General features: G+C 43.1%; 1 protein-coding gene across 1 annotated transcript in view; it reads right to left on the bottom strand.

Annotated features, from left to right (window-relative positions):
• Nucleotides 1-21,836, bottom strand: part of ARHGAP35 (Rho GTPase activating protein 35) — a 118,684-nt gene that overhangs the window by 73,670 nt on the left and 23,178 nt on the right. Inside the window, exon 2 of the mRNA XM_045772276.2 lies at nt 81-3,957. Within this exon, the coding sequence (XP_045628232.1) occupies nt 81-3,764 (3,684 nt within the window). The 5' untranslated portion in view covers nt 3,765-3,957. The remainder of the gene's footprint in view (nt 1-80; nt 3,958-21,836) is intronic.

Genomic DNA, 21,836 nt, shown 5'->3' with positions numbered 1-21,836 from the left:
ACCATCATCTTCATCAATCAGTTCTCACCAAGACACTGTGTGAGCCACTGCTGTGACTCATTCCTAAACTCATGTCTTACCTTAGTGTTCCTCCTCAGACTGCGAAGAATATTCCTCCTCCTTGGGTCTTCGTCTGTCTCATAGGGAATGACGGCATTGTCCCCTTTGTAACCTTGAGATGCCTGATCCTCCTCTTTCTTCCGGATGGGCCCCAGCTCATCATCGCTCCCCACACTGAAGCTGGTTCGGTAACTGGCAAACCTCCCTAGCCGGCTGCATCTCGTCCTATATAGCACTGGCTTGCTCACGATGGAGACCTTGCGGCCTCGCTCCAGAGAGCTGGTGTCCATTTCACTGTCAGAGCCATTGCCACTACCATTGGACTGGGCTTTGTTGATATTCCGAATGGTGATGATTTTGCCTTGGGTGCTATCATGGGGCACTGAGTATATGTTTTCTTCTTCATTCCTTGGCTTGACCACAGCATCCATGGGTTCAGCATAATCAGAAGGATCGAACCCATCCGGAGGTAGCCAGGTGCTAGAAGACACAGACTTCCTCTGTCCATCTCTATGGCCTTGGTCTAAATAAGACAGATCCCCCTTCGTAATATCAAAATGGACAGGAGGCTTTGGTTTGACTGGTGGAGGTACTTTGTTGTTCAGTTTACTCTCAAAATTACTCATGATGAAAGACAGCCCATCATTTCCCTCCAGTTCCATAGAGAGCTTAGAATGGTCTTTGGACAGAGAGGGCAGTGATGTGTCTTCTCGAAACAAGCTGTAAGAAGGGGGCTCAATATCCTCTTCCGAATCCTGCAGGTTTGAGTTGCAGAGTGGAGAGCCCGCTCGGGGGGAGTTAAACACCTCTTCCGTGGTGCTACAGGCCTCGGCAGCGTTATCGTACATATGAGTAGCCTCAATTATGTTCTTTTTATCCACCACATCTTTAAAAAATGGGTGGAAGATCTCAAGTTTATGCTGGGGTTGGCTACAGGGGATGCTTGTGAACCTTCCATCGATTTCTTGAGCAATCTCCTCCCCCTCACTCAGCTGTTCCCGACTTAAGTCATTGTCCAGGACATCTACGGCGCCGTCAGTGAGCGCGACCAGCTGAATGGGGATAATATCCTGCACTTCACAAAGAAAGGCACGTAACATAGCCAAGGAGGCCTTACGTTTGGCTGAATAAAAAACAATGTACCCATGGACCAACCGGCTTTTTCTGATGCTAAATGAGGAATGGTACGAAAGAATAGACAGTTCAATGCGCCTCTTGTGGAGTCCGATTGGTAGTTCAAGTAAAACAGAGCTGCTGCTTCCACAATGGGAAGACTTACAGGTTTGGGACTGAAGGACAGGAAAGAGTATGTCATCTGCACTGAAAGGATCCCCACACATCAAACACATGACAATTCGCAGGTCAACATCAGCCAGATCTTTGATGCTAGCAGTAGAACTGACCAGGTTTAAGTTACGCTTGGAGTCCAGGAGTCCTTTCAAAACTTGACTGATTTGCTTTTCATTAATGTTGCGTCCATAACCGATGCCAGCAGAAGCAGGGTCAAGAAAGACACACTGCAGTTTGCTGGCAATCTGCTGACCTTGTTGTATTAAGCTATGCAGGGTCTCTCCACTGGTATCTCCTCTCTTGTTAACCAAGATTAACGTCAGGGGGAGATGGACTAAATGATTATCTCGCCTGCCAAGTGTGGACTCTCTACTCTTCTCTATACTCTCCACCACATAGGACAGAGATTCCTTTGAATTGTAAAGGCAGAGACAGCCATGGGGCTGAAATGTTGGCGTCTGGAAAGAGTTCACAGGAAGCCTGACATTCCCTTCTATTGGCCTTAGGGAAAGCTCATACATTTTACCATCTATCACATACTTGTCATCATTTGTACAAAGAGCTCGAATCTCATTGGCCAACTCACGTGCGAGGCCATCTTTGCCCAAGATAACCAAGTTGATCCTATCAATGTTGGGGTCAGAGAGTGAATTTTTCTGATTCCGGTCAGATGGTCGGATAAACCGAGAGCTAATCAAGTGCTCTATCTTAGCATCCACACAAGCTGGGCAGCTAGGGCACGTTTCCTTGGTTGGGTGATACACAAAATGAATGTGCTTCAGGATAAGGGCATCACGCTCCGCTTGGAGCTTCTGTAACGCTTTAAATCGCTGTTCCTCCCCCAGAACATCCTGAATGACACCCATCTTCTCCTTGCTGGGCTTAGCATCCAGCTCCAGCTCATAAAACAATTCTGAATATTCCAAAAGCAGCTCCTGAAACTCTTCCTTTGCTTTGTCTATAATTTGCTTTTGGTGTTTGCCATAAATATCCATGTATACAGATTCTTCCAGCCACTGGTAGAAATCTTCATTCATAATAAAACTACGGGCCTCTTCCCAAGGCTTTCCAGGAGTTATGAAGGGAGAGGTCTCCAGATTTTCTTTAAATGCCCTTCTCATCTCGGCTCTTTTCCTCTCATTCCGCAGCTTCTCTAAGTGGGCCTCGTAGAGCTGCTCGGCAGGGACGGTATCCATCAAGTCAAAGGGAATCCGTTCATTCTCCATGTTGTCAATGTGGCTGGTAGCATCCCACGGTGTCTCTTCAAGCACGACAAACCACTTCAGGAATTCTGGCTTGGTCTCCAAGAGCTTTTTGGTTTTTATGCAGCTTAGGTGGTCTATTTCATCTAGATTGGGGATAAGAGCTTCAAAAGCTAACGGCAGGGCTGCCAGGTACAGCTTCCTCCTGCGCTCAATGTGCTCGTGCTTGAGGCGGTGGATGTGCTGGAGAAATAGCTTCTTGGCTTTCTGAGTCCCTTCCAGATAGACATAGTCCTGGTACTCAGGAGAGGCCTGCATCTTTCGGCTGACACTCAGCCAGTTCTCGTTATGGTTCTTCACAATACGACTCACCAGCCACTCATACTTGTCTTTTGCCGTAGCTATCTGCTGACTCTGCTGCTTGAGAGCCTCAAAATAAGGAATGATTTTTGTCTTTCCCCGACTTTTATCAATGAGTTGCACTAAGGTGCTGAAAGCCAAGTCCACATTTACATTGGATCTTGCTGAGGTCTCCACAACCTGGAGGTTCTTTTTGCTTAAGGCAAAAGTATGTGCATCTCTAATGTACCGCTCCACACCCTCATCACACTTAGTCAGGACCACCACTATGGGCTTTTTTGTTTTTGCAAGCTGATTGTAGAGATTGGACACAAACTTGAGCTGGTCATCAAAGTTCCTATTCATGCCCCTGCTAACGTCAATACCAAGAAGAAAACCATCAATCAGCAGCTTTCCATCTGGCATTTGTTTCTGCTCAAAGTCCTGCTCCAGCCCCAGCTGGTCAGTGCAAAAGTACATGAGTTTTTCAGCTGACGCGAGCTTGGTTGCAGCAGCTCTCTTAATATAGGGCTGCAGGGCCGTGCTTCGATGAGGTTGAAAAGTCTGATCATCGATGAACTCCGTCTGCTCCACAATGTGCATCTTACATTCCACACAATCCTCCAGGGAACGGCTAACTTCTCCCCAATAGAGAAAGTGGTCATTATTGACCACTCGCCCACCAAAGTCACTGGTGCTGAGGACAGAGGTATGGTCCAAGTGAAACTCATCAGCACTCGGGCGCACGAAGCGGTTGCACAGACAAGACTTCCCAATGCCACATTGGCCCTTCTCCTTCTCGGTCCCAGACAATCCCACCACACTGATGTTGTAGGTGGGAATGCGGACATCTTGCTTTCTTGCCATCATCATCGTCGACACATCCTGCCACAATCAGCCACTTCCAAGATCAGATTAGTGTTTTCCAGTGGACCTGATGGCGTCCCCACATTATTAGTGGGGGCCGGTTGCCCATGCAGCAAGACTGTCAGGTCCCATAGTGTTTGTATACCAGTATGAGGTCAGTTTTCACTGCTTCTCATCGCCAAATAGTAAACATTTCTTCCTAGAAGGGGGAGAGAAAAAGAAAACCCGTCAGCATTGTAATTTTGGAATCCAATTTTAATCACTGAACTATAGCAAAAACCAATTTTCTTAATTCAATAAATACTTAGAGAAAATATCAGATGTGCCAGGCCTTATGCTGGGTGAAGATAAAAGAGTAAGACTGACATCTCTGCACCCTCAGGAGGTATAATACAACTAACGGAGGAAGACATATATGCAAGCCGTGTGCTGAGTGCTAAAACAAGGGTTTGAGGGCTCCTCGGACAAGTGGCTGATTCCAGGGCTAGAGCAGGGTTGGTACAAGATGAGCCTGGAACATCCTGTTATGCAGGAAAGGAAAGAAGTGCTAGAAAAAATGATAGGGCACCTCACAAAGACACAGGAGCCAGTTAGAAGGGCTCCCATTGGGCAAATCTGGCACAATTTGAGCACCAAAATAATTAAATACAGCAACAAATTACAACCCACTGCACAATACAGGAACTTGAGTTCATACTACTGGATCAGAAAAGAATCACCACTTGATGCTAAGTCTGGGGGGAGATTTTGATGAGAATCAGGATATGTGCACAGAACTGAGGTGTCTCCTGATACTTATTAGTTGCAAAGGGAAGAGGAACAAAAAAACCCACTAAGTATACAGTAGAGAAACTGGGTTAACACTGTGGGTAATGAAAATTATCACCACCAAAGAGGGACAGAAGAATACTGTGGTCCTCCAGATATGGAGGATACATTACTATGCAGTGTGATGGCCTAGAATGCATTACCTCAACCTGATCACAAGGAAACATCAGATAAACAAAAAATGAGCAAGATTCTATTGGGGGGTGGGGCGGAGAAGTAGTGCACACTCTGTACTTTTCAAAAAAATATCATGGTCATAAGAGACAAAGAATGGCTATGTAAACACTTCAGATCAAGAGAAGAAGCTAAAGAGACACCATAAGTAAATGCAATTATCTGACCCTAGAATGAATTCTGCACCAGAATGAGAAATACAGGACATTACTAAGTCAATTAACAACACTGGACTGTGAACAGAGTATTAGATAAAGTATTTTATTAATGCAAATTTAGGAAGTTGATAACTACCATGTGAGCAAAGAGCCCTACTCTTACGAAATACACACTGAAGTATGGGGAGCGGGGGGCATAATGTATGTGACTGGTCCAGAAAAAAACCTGTATATATGTTGAGAGAAAGAACGCATATGAGGTAAAAAGTTAACAATAGGTAATTGTGGACAAAATCCTCCTTTGTGCTATTTTAATTTTTGCAACTTTCTATAAATTTGTGATTATTTCCAAATAAAAAGCTTTTTTAAAAGGTGTGAGTATGGAGTAGTTTCCCTGACTAGAACATAAGCTCTGTGAAGACAAAGCCCACCCCTTCTTCTTTTCTTCTGTATCCTCAGCCTATGATATAGTGCTTGACACAAATATTAACTGAAGGAATGAGTAAGTGAATATCTGCAAGAGCATATTAAGAGTCCCCAAATCCAGCCTTCTGATTGAGGAAAGCCTTTCCGGAGGAAGTTTCATCTCAGGAGAAACCTTTAGTAGGGGAAGGAAACATGGAGACTCCTCTCTGCAGAAGAAAGCACGGTCTCTCAAGTGTGTGAGGGGCAGAGGTGGGTGAGATGTGTTGGCATGTACATAGAGATCAGATTAAGCCACTTTCAAAGAGTTTGGATTCTCTCCCAAAGACTAGGGGAACCACAGAATGTGGCTGAAAAGTGGCACCTTAAAGGACCTAAAGTTTGGGGCACCTGGGTGGCTCAGTCGGTTAAGTTCCTGCCTTCGGCTCAGGTCACACTCCCAAGGAGTCCGTTGGGCTCCCTGCTCTGTAGGGAGTCTGCTTCTCCCTCTGCCTCTACCCCTCCCCCCTCTCGTTCTCTCTCTCTCTTTCTCTCTCTTGCTCGCTCTCTATCTCAAATAAAATAAAATAAAGATAAAAAAGGACCTAAAGTTTAAAGGACTGAAGTAATGAAATGTTATGATAATGTCTTACAATGTCTTTAGCAACTTCCTGGTTGACACAAGTGAAATATCTAGGCTTTGGCTGTCTCTACATACGTGGTCTTCTGGCAACTACTGTTTATACTGCACTGCCGTCTACTCACGTGCAAATATGACCATGTAATTGCCAAACCTGTAGCCAAATGAACAGACTCCTGAGAGAACTCAGAATTCAAAATAAAGAGAACAATTTTCTTTTGAATCTCAGTCATGCCTGGTAGGAACTCAAAATTTCCACAACCTTAATATGTTTTTGTGAGCCTCTCTCCTAAGAAACGCCAGAGTAAGTCAGACCCTCCACGCATTATTCTAAGAAGACAGGGAGATGAATGGAAGAAGAAAGTTATCCCCTTTGATAACCTCAAAAGGTCACAGACCTTTCCCAAACATCCATATCTTTCTTTTGATAACCCAGAAAACCAAACCCTCTATGGAAACAAAATGTGGCTAGATGTTATGTAAAAATTGTTTGACCATTTTCAAAAGAGAAATCTCAATGATTATAAGCAATAGCCTCCAGATAACCTGATGGCGTGCTCCTTAAGAAGCCAAGTTCCAGACTTGATTGCTTACTTAGGTAAAATTTTAAGATGCTTACACACATCCTTTGTTTTTTGTTTTGGTTTTTTTTGTTTAAAGATTTTATTTATTTGACAGAGAGAGACAGCCAGCGAGAGAGGGAACACAAGCAGGGGGAGTGGGAGAGGGAGAAGCAGGCGCCCAGCGTAGGAGCCTGACGTGGGGCTCGATCCCAGAACGCCGGGATCACGCCCTGAGCTGAAGGCAGACGCCTAACGACTGCGCCACCCAGGCGCCCCTACACACATCCTTTGAAATACCCAAATGGCAAAGATTTGTATAAAATCAAAGTGCTTTTGCACATTACTTGTAGTACACATACACAATTTTGTTTCAGCCCCTGAGGAGACTCAGGTTTAACAGAGCCTCAGATAGGAATGCTGACAGAAGTTTAAGTCAAGGGTGCTCCCACAACAGAGCCCTTCTCTATCAATTCCCCATCCCAGGGTCTGGCAGGACTCAAGGCCACCTACTCGACCGATCTTGAAATGCAACTATGTGACACAGGTCCCCACTTCCAGTGACTGCTGCACACAGCTGGCAAATTGTCCCACCTCTTCTCTGCAAAGTGGGTCGAATCATCTATCTCTTCACGGAAATCTCAGGAAAACAAAACACCAACCTATTCTTCAAAATCAAGAAATAAAGATAGCAGCTAAATTTTGAACTACGCTAAAATGTATTCTGCACTCAACCTGCTGCTTCCCCAGTTTTTTAAAGTATTTTTTGAAAAATTTTAAAAAGATTTTATTTATTTGAGAGAGAGGGAGAGAGAGAGTGCATGCACACACGAGCAAGGGGAGGGCAGAGGGAGAAACAGACCCCCTCCCCCCGCTGAGCAGGGAGACTGATGTGGGGCTCAATCTCAGGACCCCACGATCATGAACTGAGCCAAAAGCAGACTCTTAACTGACTGAGCCACCCAGTACCCCCCCGAAGTTTTCTAAATGCACAGTATTCTGGGTAGCCCATTCGAGTCAAAGTCTCAGCAGTCTGAAGGATGCTGAAGAGAAGAAAGCAACACCCTCAACTCTCAAGAACAGAGCAACTGATACTTTTAAACACAGAATGCTAATCGACTACAGTTAAAAAGGTACCAAAAAATGAGAATTAGCTGGCATGGGAATGGTTAATTTGGGGACACCTGGTAACTTTCCACTTGTTAGAAACCTAATCGGTTCCGTGGTATAAGTACACTCTTCTTACATGCCTGTCTTTGATGTCTGGATAATGCAGTTTTACTAGTTCCTCAATTGGACTGAATTACACGGTAAACAAAGACTGTTATAAATCTAAAAACGCTGCAAACACTTGGTTTAAAGGAAATAACCCTAAGTGCTTGGTCACGAACACGTTCAACTTTTCTAAGAGGTGGATAAAAAAAAAATTAGCTGAGTCACTAAATTTAATGATCTTAAGGCCACAAAGAAAGAGAAAGTAGAAGACAAGGCATGTCCAAGACTTTGCGGTATCTTTAGTTTAAATCTGACAGGAACCGGTGTTCTTAGTGGGCAACCAAGCTACTCAAACAGCAAAATCTGAATGTCCATTCTGATAATTTGCCAATATTAATCCTTTTAAAACTGAAGCGTTACAGTGGAGGGGGAGAAAGGATTCTTTAAACAGTAACTACTTTCACCTTCGAGCTTTACAGAGCTAGTTTTATTAGAAAAAATAGACCCCAACATTTAGTAGTTTTACACCACAAGTGAACTCCTTCAGAAAGGAAAATACTTCAGGAATACCTTCAGTTCTTTGTTACAAAATATATGCTGCACTTACTACAACATAATGCCAAAAACTGAGAGCTTTTCCAGAACCTGTCACCAGGCTTCCGGAGTTGTTTATTTGATTTGCTTAACCACCATACCAGCTCCCCAAAGACGGGCTCAACTGGAAGGCAGGAGGATGTTTTCTTTTTTAACACCTCTACAAAACCCTGGGCAAGAAGTGGCAACATTCCCAAGATAGTACACATTTCATAGGACACAGAAATGCCACTGTGATCCAGCATTACTACGACTGCTAAAGTTCATACTGTCAACAGCTCCATCAATGTATCTCACCCTCCCACCCCACCCCCATACTCCCAAGAGGAAGTGTTTCTGGGCTCTGTGATCTGGAATGTCCCGTTAAGACACAGATCCACCACTATTATCCATAACCCAAACTATTGTCTCTACCTCTGAGAATAGTCAACAAATTCTGAAAACACCTTTAGTTTCAAACAACCATGTACAGGGGCGCCTAGGTGGCTCAGTCGTTAAGTGTCTGCCTCCGGCTCAGGGCGTGATCCTTGCGTTCTGGGATCGAGCCCCACGTCAGGCTCCTCCGCTGGGAGCCTGCTTCTTCCTCTCCCACTCCCCCTGCTTGTGTTCCCTCTCTCGCTGGCTGTCTCTATCTCTGTCAAATGAATAAAATCTTTAAACAAAACAAAAAAACCATGTACAGAATACTGCCAAACTAGCAATACTACAATATTATATAATAATAAAGTAAGGAAATAATTTCACAGGGAGCTGCTAGCAAAAAAACAAGTAAAATAGTATGTTCCCCTAATTTTTCTTAGTCCCAATATGAGAAGAGAATGGAAATATGCACTGTAACTAACAAAGCAAAGAGCATTTTCTAAACCTCCATAATACCTCATACTTCTCAACACCTTAAATTTCTGAAGGAGTTTTCAAAGCTATGAATTACAATCAGCAGCTGGTTAAAATGTTTGCATTAAGAAAATACACGATAAGACTCCTATCCACAAGAGAGAGGAAGAGCAAAAGGAGGGGATATAACTGGGAAACTTTTCCCTGTAAGAGACTCCAAAAGGAGAATTTTCTAGATGAATAGATTTTTCCAAACAAACCAGGAAGGATGAAACATAAAAGCTCCAGTAACAAGAAAACACAAATCTATGGTCTACTGAACCACTGAATTTGAACAAGATAGTCTTTCAAAACTACAATGAGATATCACCTCACATGTATTAGAATGGCTAAAATCAAAAACACAAGAAACAACAAGTGTTGGTGAGGATGCGGAGAAAAAGGAACCCTCTTACACTATTGGTGGGAATGCAGAATTGGTGCAGCCATTGTGGAAAACAGTACTGAGGTTCCTCAAAAAACTAAACATAGGGGCGCCTGGGTGGCCCAGTCGTTAAGTGTCTGCATTCGGCTCAGGGCGTAATCCCAGTGTTCTGGGATCAAGCCCTGCATCGGGCTCCCTGCTCCGCTGGGAGCCTGCTTCTTCCTCTCCCACTCCCCCTGCTTGTGTTCCCTCTCTCGCTGGCTGTCTCTCTCTCTCTGTATCAAATAAATAAAATAAAATAAAATAAAATCTTTAAAAAACCAAAATTAAACATAGAAAACTATCCTATAATCCAGGCATCACACTACTGGATATTTACCTGAAAAATACAAAAACACTAATTCAAGGGCTACAGGCACCCCTATGTTTATCACAGTATTATTTACAATAACAAAATTATGGAAACAGTCTAGTCGTCCATCAATAGATGAATGGATGGGGCGCCTGGGTGGCACAGCGGTTAAGCGTCTGCCTTCAGCTCAGGGCGTGATCCTGGCGTTGTGGGATCGAGCCCCACATCAGGCTCCTCCGCTGGGAGCCTGCTTCTTCCTCTCCCACTCCCCCTGCTTGTGTTCCCTCTCTCGCTGGCCGTCTCTATCTCTGCCGAATAAATAAATAAAATCTTTAAAAAAAATAGATGAATGGATTAAGATGTGGTATATATACAATGGAATATTACTCAGCCATAAAAAAAGAATGAAATCTTGCCATTTGCAACAACATGGATAGAGCTAGAGTATAATACTAAGCAAAATAAGTCAGAGAAAGACAAATACCATATGATCTCGTTCATGTGGTATTTAAGAAATGAAAGGGTAAAGGAAATAAAAGACAGAGAGAGAGAGAGAGAGACAAAACAAGAAACAGACTCTTAACCAGAGAATGAACTGATGGTTACCAGAGAGGAAGTGGGTGGGGGACAGCGGAAATAGGGGATGGGAATTAAAGAGTACACACTTATAGGGGCACCTGAGTGGCTCAGTCAGTTGAGCATCCAACTCTTTTTTTTTTTTTCTTAAGATTTTTATTTATTTGAGATAGAGAGCACTAGGAGGGGGAGGGGCAGAGGGAGAAGGAGAAGCAGACTCCCCGCCAAGCAGGGAGCCTGACGTGGGGCTCAATCCCAGGACCCCGGAAATACAACCTGAGCCCAAGGCAGACGCTTAACCACCTGAGCCACCCAGTCGCTCTGAGCATCCAACTCTTGGTTGGTGCAAATCACTTATTCACAGAGTTAAGACAATGCAAAGAAACAAAGAAGAAACGGAGCACTATCCTTGCTGATGAGAATCTTATCATTTACCTCAGATATAATATTTTTACTTAGAAAAAAAGACAAACTAAGCCACAAGACAATCAAGGGCATAGACCATTCCCTGATTCCCAGAGAAAGGAAGAGGAGATCATTCAGATCTAGGGTGGCTAAGGGAAGGTATCAGAGCAGAAGTGAAATCGGAATTGGATATTTACCTGAAATATCCAGAAGACTGGCAGGGCTTGGAGACGACCCAGGTGTTGTAAAGATGAGAAAGGGCAAGAATAATGGTGGCCAAAATGGAAAAGCACTGGACACGTTCTAGGACAGACTGACTGGAATACCAGAGGGACAGACAGGCTCGAACTATGAGCAGACTGTATTTTCACTTGCAAGAATCTGGCATGACCACTATCTTTGACCCCACCGATGTTATTTACTGTTGGTAACACCACTACTTTAACTCCTCATCCAGCAAACTAACATCTAACATAAAAGAAAACTCCATTTGAATATGGCAAATTCTATTTCTATTCAGTCCAATGCAAATTCAAATAATAAAATGGGGAAGGGGACAGAAAAAGAGAGATTTATAAAGGAAGCAAAGAGCAAATATTTGCCCAGAATAGCACTGGAGGCTGCTCCCACTACACACACCTACTTCTGTTTAATGTAGGAGGGAGGATTTCCTCAGAGCCTCGGAATGAATCTCGCTACATCCCCAGGGCTCTGGGTACAGGAAATCTCTGAAATGGGTCATCTGGACCTTTGGAAAGACTGATTTAAGTGTTTAACCATCTGGTCTTGAAACATGTAATCTCATGCAACAGACGGGCTATTCTTGGACTCTGGGTATGTATGGGCATTCAGTTCTCGCTATACCCGGTGTAAACCCAATGGACAGCACTCTCCAAAGAGCCCAATGAGAAAAATCAAAAGCCAATTTAAAGGACTGATATCTTAGATGTCTGTTTTTAAAATAATCTGGTCTAAAGTTAGCTTTTAAAAGTGCAGCTATGAAAGATACTCTGCCATTCCATTTGTAATTTTTGCAATGTGTCTTCCTGTTCTCTGGATTCATTTTCTCCCCAAGCCCTGGTAAAGGCACCTCTGAATTCCAGGGTAAAAAAAAACAGAACTATGCTGGTTCCTTACCATCCTAGCCGGCGCATGCTGAATAAAGCAAGCAGCCCATTTTTCATCCTGACACAGTTCTCATGCTTTGAGGTGCGCAGAACTCTACAAGCAGGTCCCAAAGAAATAAAACTTCTAAGCCAAGTTATTCACAGGATGAAATCAGATTCCCCTGGTGAATGAAGGGGGCTGCTTTCAGCAAAAGCACTTCCTTAAACTTTATCCTCAGCAGGTTTCTACCAGGTAGTTCTGGAGTTCTAATCAAGCTATCTGATCAAAGCAACTATAAACAAAGACAAAAACCAAAGGCTGAGAAATCTTCTCACTGATGCAGCATGATTTCTCTGGGTTACCTATACTAAGAAAAACAACAACAATGAAACAGGATTTCTGATAAGCTGTAAAAATAATCCAAGCCAAAGGAAATGCAAAACCAAGGCCAATGCACTCCAATAAGCCTCAGTATCACAGCCTATTTATCATTAATAAGGTCAGCGGAGATTCTTACCAAATGAAGAAACAGAAAGACAGCCAAGTCTTACCTTTGAATTTCCTGGTATTGAACTCAATTTTATAGTTTTTGAAATGGTAAAGAAAACCTGTAAAATTATTTCATCAGTTGCTTCTGAGCACTTATGATCTATTCAGGTGTCCTGGGTTTGTTTGTTTGTTTTTTTAAACTTCTCAGCAGAAAATTTTTTTAGAACAATGTTCTCCATAAACATTTCTCTGGATACGCAAGAGAGGAGGCACTGTCCAGCCAAATGTGCCTTGCAAACAGAGGACAGTGCTGAAGAAACAGGGATTTCTGTCAATTGGGGAAAATAGGTCAGCTTATTTTCAAGTCCACACTAAGCCTCACTATTCTATTCCCCTGATGGCATTCTAAGATGACATGAGGACTTCAGGCCATTATTTCTAATTATTCCTCACTACTCATTTGCATTATTCTATAAACTGTCAGTCCTAAAACAGGCTACTGTAAATAGTAAAAGTCATGCCACATGCATAAACTTTTTTTAAAAGAATGGTTTTATTTTACCTAAGGCACCCGTATTGAAGATAAGGACAGTGTTCACAAAGAAACAGAAGAAACAAAACCAACTTCTAAATCCATCAAATTTTAATAACACACAATTTGGATCCAAAGGTTAAAGAACTCACACGAGCAAAATCAATACTGCTATCCATCTTTTCCACTTTCTGGTTTCCACATTTACTTACACACTTGCCTTATTTCAAATGAAGGTTAAAAAAAAAAAAAAAGAGTCTGAGAAAGATGAAAAAAAAAAAAAAAACCACACACACACACACAAGAAAGAACATCCAAAAGAGCCTGGAATCAGCACAAAACTGTGCCCTAAGCTCCATTAATTGTATTTGAAAATCTGCTAAATTGAGGCGTTTATCCTTGTCCTCTAGAAGAGATGAACATTTGAGTTAATATGTGTAAAACAAACTGGATTTTCTGAATGAAAAGATGTTACATGTAGGTACTTAATAACAACAAGTTATTAAGGAAAATATTATTTCCTATTCAAATATTTATCCCCTCAATATTGAAAAGTATACTTGAGGTCCCTACTTTGAGGCTACTTAAGGCGATACGGTAGGAAAAGTAGAGCTTCTATTTCTTGACTTGGTTGCTTAGGGTAATCACTTCATAATTGTTCATACTGTGCGTGCTTTATATACTTTTCTCTACAGTTTTTTAAAAGCACACAAATCATAAATACACACATAACATACATACAAGACATACAAATCAGAGAAAAGAAGAAGCCCAAGTACACTGAACTAGCAAATAGAGCTGGGATTTGAACACGGCCCTTTCTCAACCACCATGAGCAACCACTGCAATACACTCTCTCCCTTCTACACTAGGCCTCTGCCTGGGATCATGTCAAACAGGTGACTCTAATCCTCACTGGAGCAAGCCAGAAGAAATGTTGGGAAGCAGCGCCCTGGGGGGCCCCCCGGGTGTAACTGGCAGTTCTTCAGGACTATGGGGAAGGCTGAACAGGCGACACATCAGACCTTTCAACCTTAAAACAGAGCAACTCAATTTGACCTGTTTTATATGTTGGGATCCCACATTAAAAAAAAAAAAATTCTTTTTAAGTTCTATGGGCTTTTATAAAAGCTCAAAAAACTTCTTGATTCTTAAAGCCATTTAATGATCAGGCACTTGGCGGTGTGATTCCCAAGATTTGGCCAAGAGATAAGAGAGTCAAAAAGAGACTCCTGATCTGTCCCCCAAACCCTTTCTTCTCTTCCTCTCATTCAGGAAACTCATCCAGATTAGTGACTACTGAGATCAAGAAAAAAGAAACAACTTAGTGAGAGAGGGAGTCCGGTCCACAACCGGGGTCTCCTACTCCTCTGCCCCCTAGGTCCTCTCCTCCCACTGTATTATGCTGTCCTGGCCAGAGGACATAAGAATGGAGGACATAAGGCAGGTACGGCGGGGGAGGCTGGGGGCAAATCTGTTGAGGGCACTGTCACACTAAGAAGAGTCTGGACTTCATCCTGAAGAAGCCCCAGGATTCTGGGCAAGAATGGCATGGTGAGGTCTGGGTTGAAAAGGGGGAATTCTGAGAGCAATCCATACACCCTCACCCTTCCTCCATACTCTGTCTGTTTTACCCCCACTCTAGCGGGTAAATGCTTCCCGTGTAAAGGCCACTTCAAACCTGGTCATAATAAGCACTGTGAAAAACAACTGCTCACGATGGAAACGCTGACACAGTGGTGGTGTAAGATGCCCCTTTGAAAAGCCTTGTCAGGGCCCCGTCTTTGTAATTTAGTGGTGGCTCACAGGAAGCGCCTGAGAGCCAGATTCTTTCTGACTGTGCTCAAGGCCATAATTTCCTTCCCATACTTAAACCAATGACCCTGTGTCTCCCTGTCAAGGGAGTCTGCCAAAGGGAAAGGGCAGATAAATAAGCAGCAAAATCTGAAGAAAACTGGCCCATTTGAAAAAAATTCCTAAGATTCTTCTTGGGGATTAACAACAAAAGGACTTCCAGATGAACTGATCTGTTTCTCCAAATGAAAGCCCCTTGAAGGCAGAGCTGGGGAAAGCTGGCAGCCGACCCTTTCAGGTGACAGATGCGGAAGCTGAGGAGGAGAAAGGAAGTCAGTCACAGACGCCGCTGTCAGACCTGTGTGCTAATAAGCAAGGCCTCCCTCCCACCCCCAACCCCTACCCCAGAGTGGTTTCTACACACCGCTCTTGGCCGGTAAGATTAATCAAGACCCTCAAATCAAAACGGGAAAGGGACAACAAGGAATAACACTCAGCCAGTACCATGCGTTACCGCCACCATCTCCACCCCTCCCCATATGCACATTTTCATGAGCTTCTGCTCCATGTTCCATATAGTACCTCTCTACCACCCATTACTTCAAGATAAATTTCAGAATCATGAAAGTAACATGTCCTGTTGGGGAGTCCAAAAAATAACTAAGAAAATAACTAAGAAAACACATCTAGGGAATTTAATAAACGGCATTTTCTATAAAATGCTAGCTTCATGATTTTCCCTTAGATAACAGACCAGAATAGTAACTAGTTCCTCCTTATCAACCACCATTCCTTGAAAGTCCTTAGCCAGTAATTTTCGAGAAGATCAATGAGTCACCTCTTATCACTACTTTAGCCCTCAGACTTAAGAAGGAAAACAGGCCCAGCCTACTCTTCCATGACAGCTGTCCTACTAGAGGAAATCACCTTGACCTCATGTATTTGGCCGCTGTTCAGAAAACCATGTCTCTGAGTTAAAATTCTCAAAAATGCACTCATACTAGGTAATAGCATACCTCTCTCAGTTACATATGCACAGAATGCCTGCCCTATTCATCCCAACATAAACCCACGAAGTGTCTCCCTCAATCACCTCGCCTCCCACTCCCCAGGTTACACATGGTCCTGGGAACATACCGCAGGTACATTCTTTTGAAAAGTCTTAAAATCAAAGTACAACAAATAGCTAGGCCCGATTTCTAATTCACATTAGAAAGAATGGAATAGAGAAGTACCCCACCATTATAAAACCTTATCAGCAGACTGATTTTGATTACCTATGGCATCAACTATGTTAAAATCTTAAATGAAAATTTTTATCACCTGGCTAATGTGACTACTACTGTTTGCAGGAGGAAGAGATGTGGTGATGAATGAACGTGATTCAAATCAGCTCCTTCACTTCTGTGCACATCTTCCCAACTCCTCAGACCACTCCCCTGCTCCCGCAGCCCTCTGTTATTTTGACTTTCTATTCAGGGAACCCACTGTGTAAAGGGGCTTAATTTTGCCATCCATACAAGGGCAATACCTCTGGCAATCAAATCCCCTCAAGAGTGCAGATGTCAGCCTGTAAACGAATAGAACTTATTTGCACCAAAGTGCTCTATCCAAACCACCACCCCTTCTTTTCAGTCTTCTCCATCGGGGACATCCTCAGCTACATCTGGATGAAGAGATTACACACACTTTCCTGAGCCCTTTTGCCCAGTGAAGAATCATACACAATAAGGTGTGCGTTCTGTCACCGCTGCTGCTGTTTGTTTTTTTTTTTTTTTTTTTTTTGGAAAGGGGAGGGTTGTTTTGTGTTAACTTGTCAGTCCTTGAGTTTATATATTCCTCCACTGTCTCGTTTAATATATTGGAGTGGACCATTTCAAAGACAGTGATTAAAACCTACGTATCATGGCTTGTCAAGTCTTATAATTACATGAGTTCAAAACTTAGGCTACTGACTCCATTTTTCATACTATGTAACACAAAGCCCAATTCAACCAGTTAAATCATGAGAGGTGAAAGCCTAGTCAGGAGCAATCAAAAGGCAACTGAGCTTGAAAGCTGTACGTCCACATGCTGTACGTCCACATTCCACACTGTTAAAGGTGCAACCAGCAGATGGCATGGATGGAAATGGAATGTGTTCGATACAGACTTCTCACACCTATTCTCCATTACCTCTCCAAAACCCATATTCCTACGGGTGCAAACCTCACTCTCTAATCTAATACAGTAAGGCCAGTGTTGTCTGGAGTCACTAAGTTTTGTATGTGCTTGCTTCTAATTAAAGACCATTCGATTTTAAGAACTTAATAAAAAGGCCATAAACCTGTATCATTCCACAAGAATGCCAAGAATGGTAAGTAACCAACTACTACTCTTCCAAAGTGACCTTTAGTAAGGGCTGCCTCTACAACTTTGCCAACTAACATGTCAAGCGGCAGTAACATTCCTATCATAGGCTACTCCCATTTTAAAAAGCAAAGGCAAGTGAAAAGGCCTTCTTCAAGTAACCAAAGCAACTCAAATTCCTACAGTGAAAAGTACTAGTACAAACAGTCTGAAAAGTGGCAAAATCAAAGTTTAAAAGGCCACTTACAGTGCCAGCAAGTGATTCAGAAGAATTCTGAGAAAGGTAATATTAACATTTTAGTGGTAGAACACTTGGAGAGAAGCCAAGAGGCCTGGACTTTCTCCCTAACTAGGTCATTAAATCTTGCAGGGGGTGGCAGGGAGGCACACACAGATACAAACTAGTTAAATGGCATCTCACAGCCAAGTTATCTTGACAGCTTTCATCCGTCAGCAGGATCACTGCACAATGATGTTCTTCAAGGAGACAGGTAGGTCTCTTGGGGCTAATGATAACTAAGTGCACACAATTATAATCAGACTGATAACAATCAATCCCTACCCTTGGAACAGACACTCAAATTCAACAGCTGAGAGAGAATATATCTGCTGCCAGGGAAGCTAGATCACCTGGATCGCCACAGCCTCAAATGCTCCTTCCCACATCTATGCTTGCTTTCTGCAACCTTTACTCTGTAGAACAACAAATTATCTTTTTAAAGTACAGATCTATCTTCTCTATTCCCTGCTTATAATCCCTCAGAGCTCCCCTCTGCCCTTCTACTAAAACCCCAAATTCTTATACATCCCAAAATGGGATCTCATCTCCACCATTCTACCTTTTTCTCACTAGACTGTGGCCTTCCTTCAATTTCCCAGATGACCCATTCATTCGTTCTCATTCACCATTCAACAAAAAATTACTGGTCTTGTAAATTACCTACTACTGTGCCAAGCACTGCCCTACATACTGGGGATACAGCAATGAACAAGAGACAAAGATCCTTGCTCACACTCTAGCAAGGGGAAACAGACAATCAGAAAACAAAAAAGTGAGAGAGTTAATAATGTGGGAATCTGGAAGAAGACTGTTCCAAGCAGAGTAAACACAACCGCAAAGGCTCCGTGGCCAAGTAATAGTCTTCTTTTCATGTGTTTTTTGTTGTTAACTCCAAGAAGATGAGGATCTAATGTCTTATTTACTCTGCTCTCTATCCAACCTCAGCACTGAACCTAGTACCTGGCTCGATAATTACTGCTAAATGGGTAAGTGAGTCAGTGTCTAAAGAAAAAAGCACCCCGCCAAAAAAACAAAAAACCCCAAAACAAACAAAAAAACCCCAACCATGGGGCGCCTGGGTAGCGCAGTCGTTAAAGCGTCTGCCTTCGGCTCAGGGCGTGATCCCGGTGTTCCGGGATCGAGTCCCACATTGGGCTCCTCTGCTGGGAGCCTGCTTCTTCCTCTCTCACTCCCCTGCTGTGTTCCCTTTCTCGCTGGCTGTCTCTCTGTCACATAAATAAATAAAATCTTAAAAAAAAAAAAAAAACCCAACCAAACAAAACCCAAAAAGGTGTCCCCCAAGTAATAAAAGTGTCACCTCAAGTTATCAAGACCCCTGCAGACATTACACAGGTTTCAAATTTACTAATACGGTTTATGATCAAAGTGCATTTAGTGCTACTTCAAGAGACAGCCTAATAACAACATGCGTCTTACCAAGGCATCATCCCAGAAAGAGGGAAAAGCATAAAAAGTGAGAGCAAGGACCTTCAAAGATAAAAAGTAATCAAGACATTAAAAGTATGCAGAAAACCAGAATTCATTATTTACTCCAATGGCGTGCCCCAACGCACTGACAGTTATGCTAGTTAAAAGCTTATCTCGGATGGACTGTTCCCCTCCAACTTCACTATCACAGCCTTGGTTGTGCCCTTTTCTTGCAAAGCCTGGACTATGGGGAGTTTCCTCACTGGTCTCTCCCAGGTCCAAGCAGTGTGTACTGTGCTCTGTGTCGATTTTAATACAGGAGCGCCTGGGTGGCTCAGTCGTTAAGTGTCTGCCTTCAGCTCAGGTTCCTGGGATCACGCGCCGCGACGGGCTCCCTGCTCAGTGGGAAACCTACTTCCCCCTCTCCCACCCCCCTTGCTTGTGTTCCCTCTCTCACTGTCTCTGCCAAATAAATAAATAAAATCTTCAAAAAAAATTTTTTTAATACAGTTTTTGTCGCAACATTTTTTTTTAAAGATTTTATTTATTTATTTGACAGAGAGAGACAGCTAGAGAGAGAGGGAACACAAGCAGGCGGAGTAGGAGAGGAAGAAGCAGGCTCCCAGCAGAAGAGCCTGATGCGGGGCTCGATCCCATAACGCCGGGATCACGCCCTGAGCCGAAGGCAGACGCTTAACGACTGAGCCACCCAGGCGCCCCTGTCGCAACATTTCTACCCCAATTTGACTCCAACCTACCTTTTCAACCTTTTTTCCAACTGTCCCTCAACCAGAACTCCATGCTCCAGATCAACTGTTCCCTGACCGTGCCTTGCATATTCCTGTTTCCAAACCCCTACACCGGCTACACCCCTCATCTGGAATACCATTATACTTCTCCCCTTTCTGAATGTTAAGTTTAAAATAATGCCTTCTCTGCCCATCCCCACTATGATAAATTCATCATCCCCAAGCAGTCATAGCATTCATTTGGCCACACTTGTACTTCATATACTCTTCTCTGTATTACCAGAACTGAAAGCCTGCAGACTGCATTTCCCAGACTCCTTTGCCAGCTGGCTTTCACTTAGGTTCTGCCAAAGGCTAGAGACTGGATGGCAGGAAGAGGGATACAACACTCTTTTCCTGCTTCTGGTCTGTCTGCAGCAGCAAAGCAACTGTGGAGGGCTGCAGGCAACTGCACACACCACAGACTCCGGCACCGTCGGTGGGGTGCTCGCTCTTGGGTTCCTGCTGGACTGCAGCAACATGGCTCCAACAGCAGCAGCAAGTCAGCAGCTCTAAACTCCGACGCTCCAGGCCCAAAGGCAGCCAGCTTCCTGATCTCTGGGTAACAACCCCCTTCTCCCTTTTGCTTCTCCAAACACCCCCTCTTTTCCTCCTTTTGCTCTTCCTGCCCTTCCAACACCTCTGGAATAAACCCCTTGCATTTAAATCCCACTCTGCTTGAAGTATCTAGAGTGGAGTTTCCACTTTCCTGACTGGACAATAACTGACAACAGCAGATGAGGAGGAAATAAAAACAGCCGCATCAACTATGATAGAAAAGGAAATCAAAAATGGCAAAAGAAGACTACTGATTAAGAAAAAAATCCCACAATGAAATCCTACAACATATCTCCCTTGGTATATCACAATGTACTTTTTGAGTGCTGAAGATTAAGATGCTAGTTTGCTGTACATTCAGCTATATATTTATAGTATAGTTTAGCTGTATGTTTTTTCCGAAGGAAGTCGATACCGCATCTCTCTTTGACGAAGCAAGTTTCTACAGAATAGGGAGAACCCTTCCAAGCATTTCCTTCTGTCTCCCCAGCACCTCACACACAGGAGGTCCTTCTTAGGTATGTGGTTCCTGACTGATGACTGCTATAAAGCTTTGGAATTCATGGAGATTGGGGGATGAAGGCCAGGCAGTCAGTCTAGTTCTAAAAAGCAACTTGAAAACAAATCTCAACCAAAGCCCTGAACAAAAAAATTCTGAAACTTTATCAGTACTCAAATGCAGCCAATAAGGAGGGGGAGACACACAGGGCAGGGATTTTCACCTCTTCCTTGACAAAGCCACCCCAGAACCTATAAAGTCTAGCTCTATACTTCTGATGAAGGCCTCCATTCTTTTGTTTAAAGATCTAGCCTGAAAATCCCATTACATAAAACTGCCCAGAATACATTTACCTTTCTCAGAAGGATGAATAACTGAGTCAGTCTGGAGCTGATGTAAACCTCCGGCTCCTGAAAGTATCTGTGTTTCCAACCTGCTCAGAGATCATGTAGACATCTCTTAAGTCTTATCTTAAATTCATTTGCCGATATTACATTAAACCAAGATAAGGAGAAGTGGTGTTGGAAGGTGTAAACTTTTTTAAAGGTTAAATAAAAACCGCTAAGTCCGGAGGCTAACGACTATTAAAACCATACCTACGGACCTCCATCACATCATCTGCTGCTCCAGCTTTCCATTAACAAAACAATGTTTCACGAAATGGAAACCTTAGAAAAGATATAAACCCCACCAAAAGCATAAAAGCAGCTTGACTTTCACAGACTTCCAGAACTGAGCCATCAGCTGTTGTCATTTTCATACTTCATTTACCAACATGCCTAAGAGATAAATACTTGAACATTTCCAGCCCATTCCGTTATTACTTTGAACAACCTTACCATAAGAAACCAGACCCTACAACACAATACGAGCATTTTCCAGGTATTAGGCATAATAAATTCCTTTCAGAGACTGGCAAATAAAAAGTTCTGGTAAAATGGGATTTACTGAATGCTTCATAGATAATCAGCTTTCAAAAAAATCAGAATATATGAAAACAAATCTATCAATTACCATAGACAATCATATTATTTGACACTTAAGCCAATGCTTCCTCACAATGTGGGGCTCTGGTTCATTGCTTATTTGCCA

The sequence above is a fragment of the Ursus americanus genome, chromosome 21 (genome assembly GCF_024610735.1).
Source record: "Ursus americanus isolate L20-20 chromosome 21, mUrsAme1.1.p, whole genome shotgun sequence".
Lineage (NCBI taxonomy): Eukaryota > Metazoa > Chordata > Mammalia > Carnivora > Ursidae > Ursus > Ursus americanus.
This window is presented reverse-complemented; position numbering and strand designations above follow the sequence as displayed.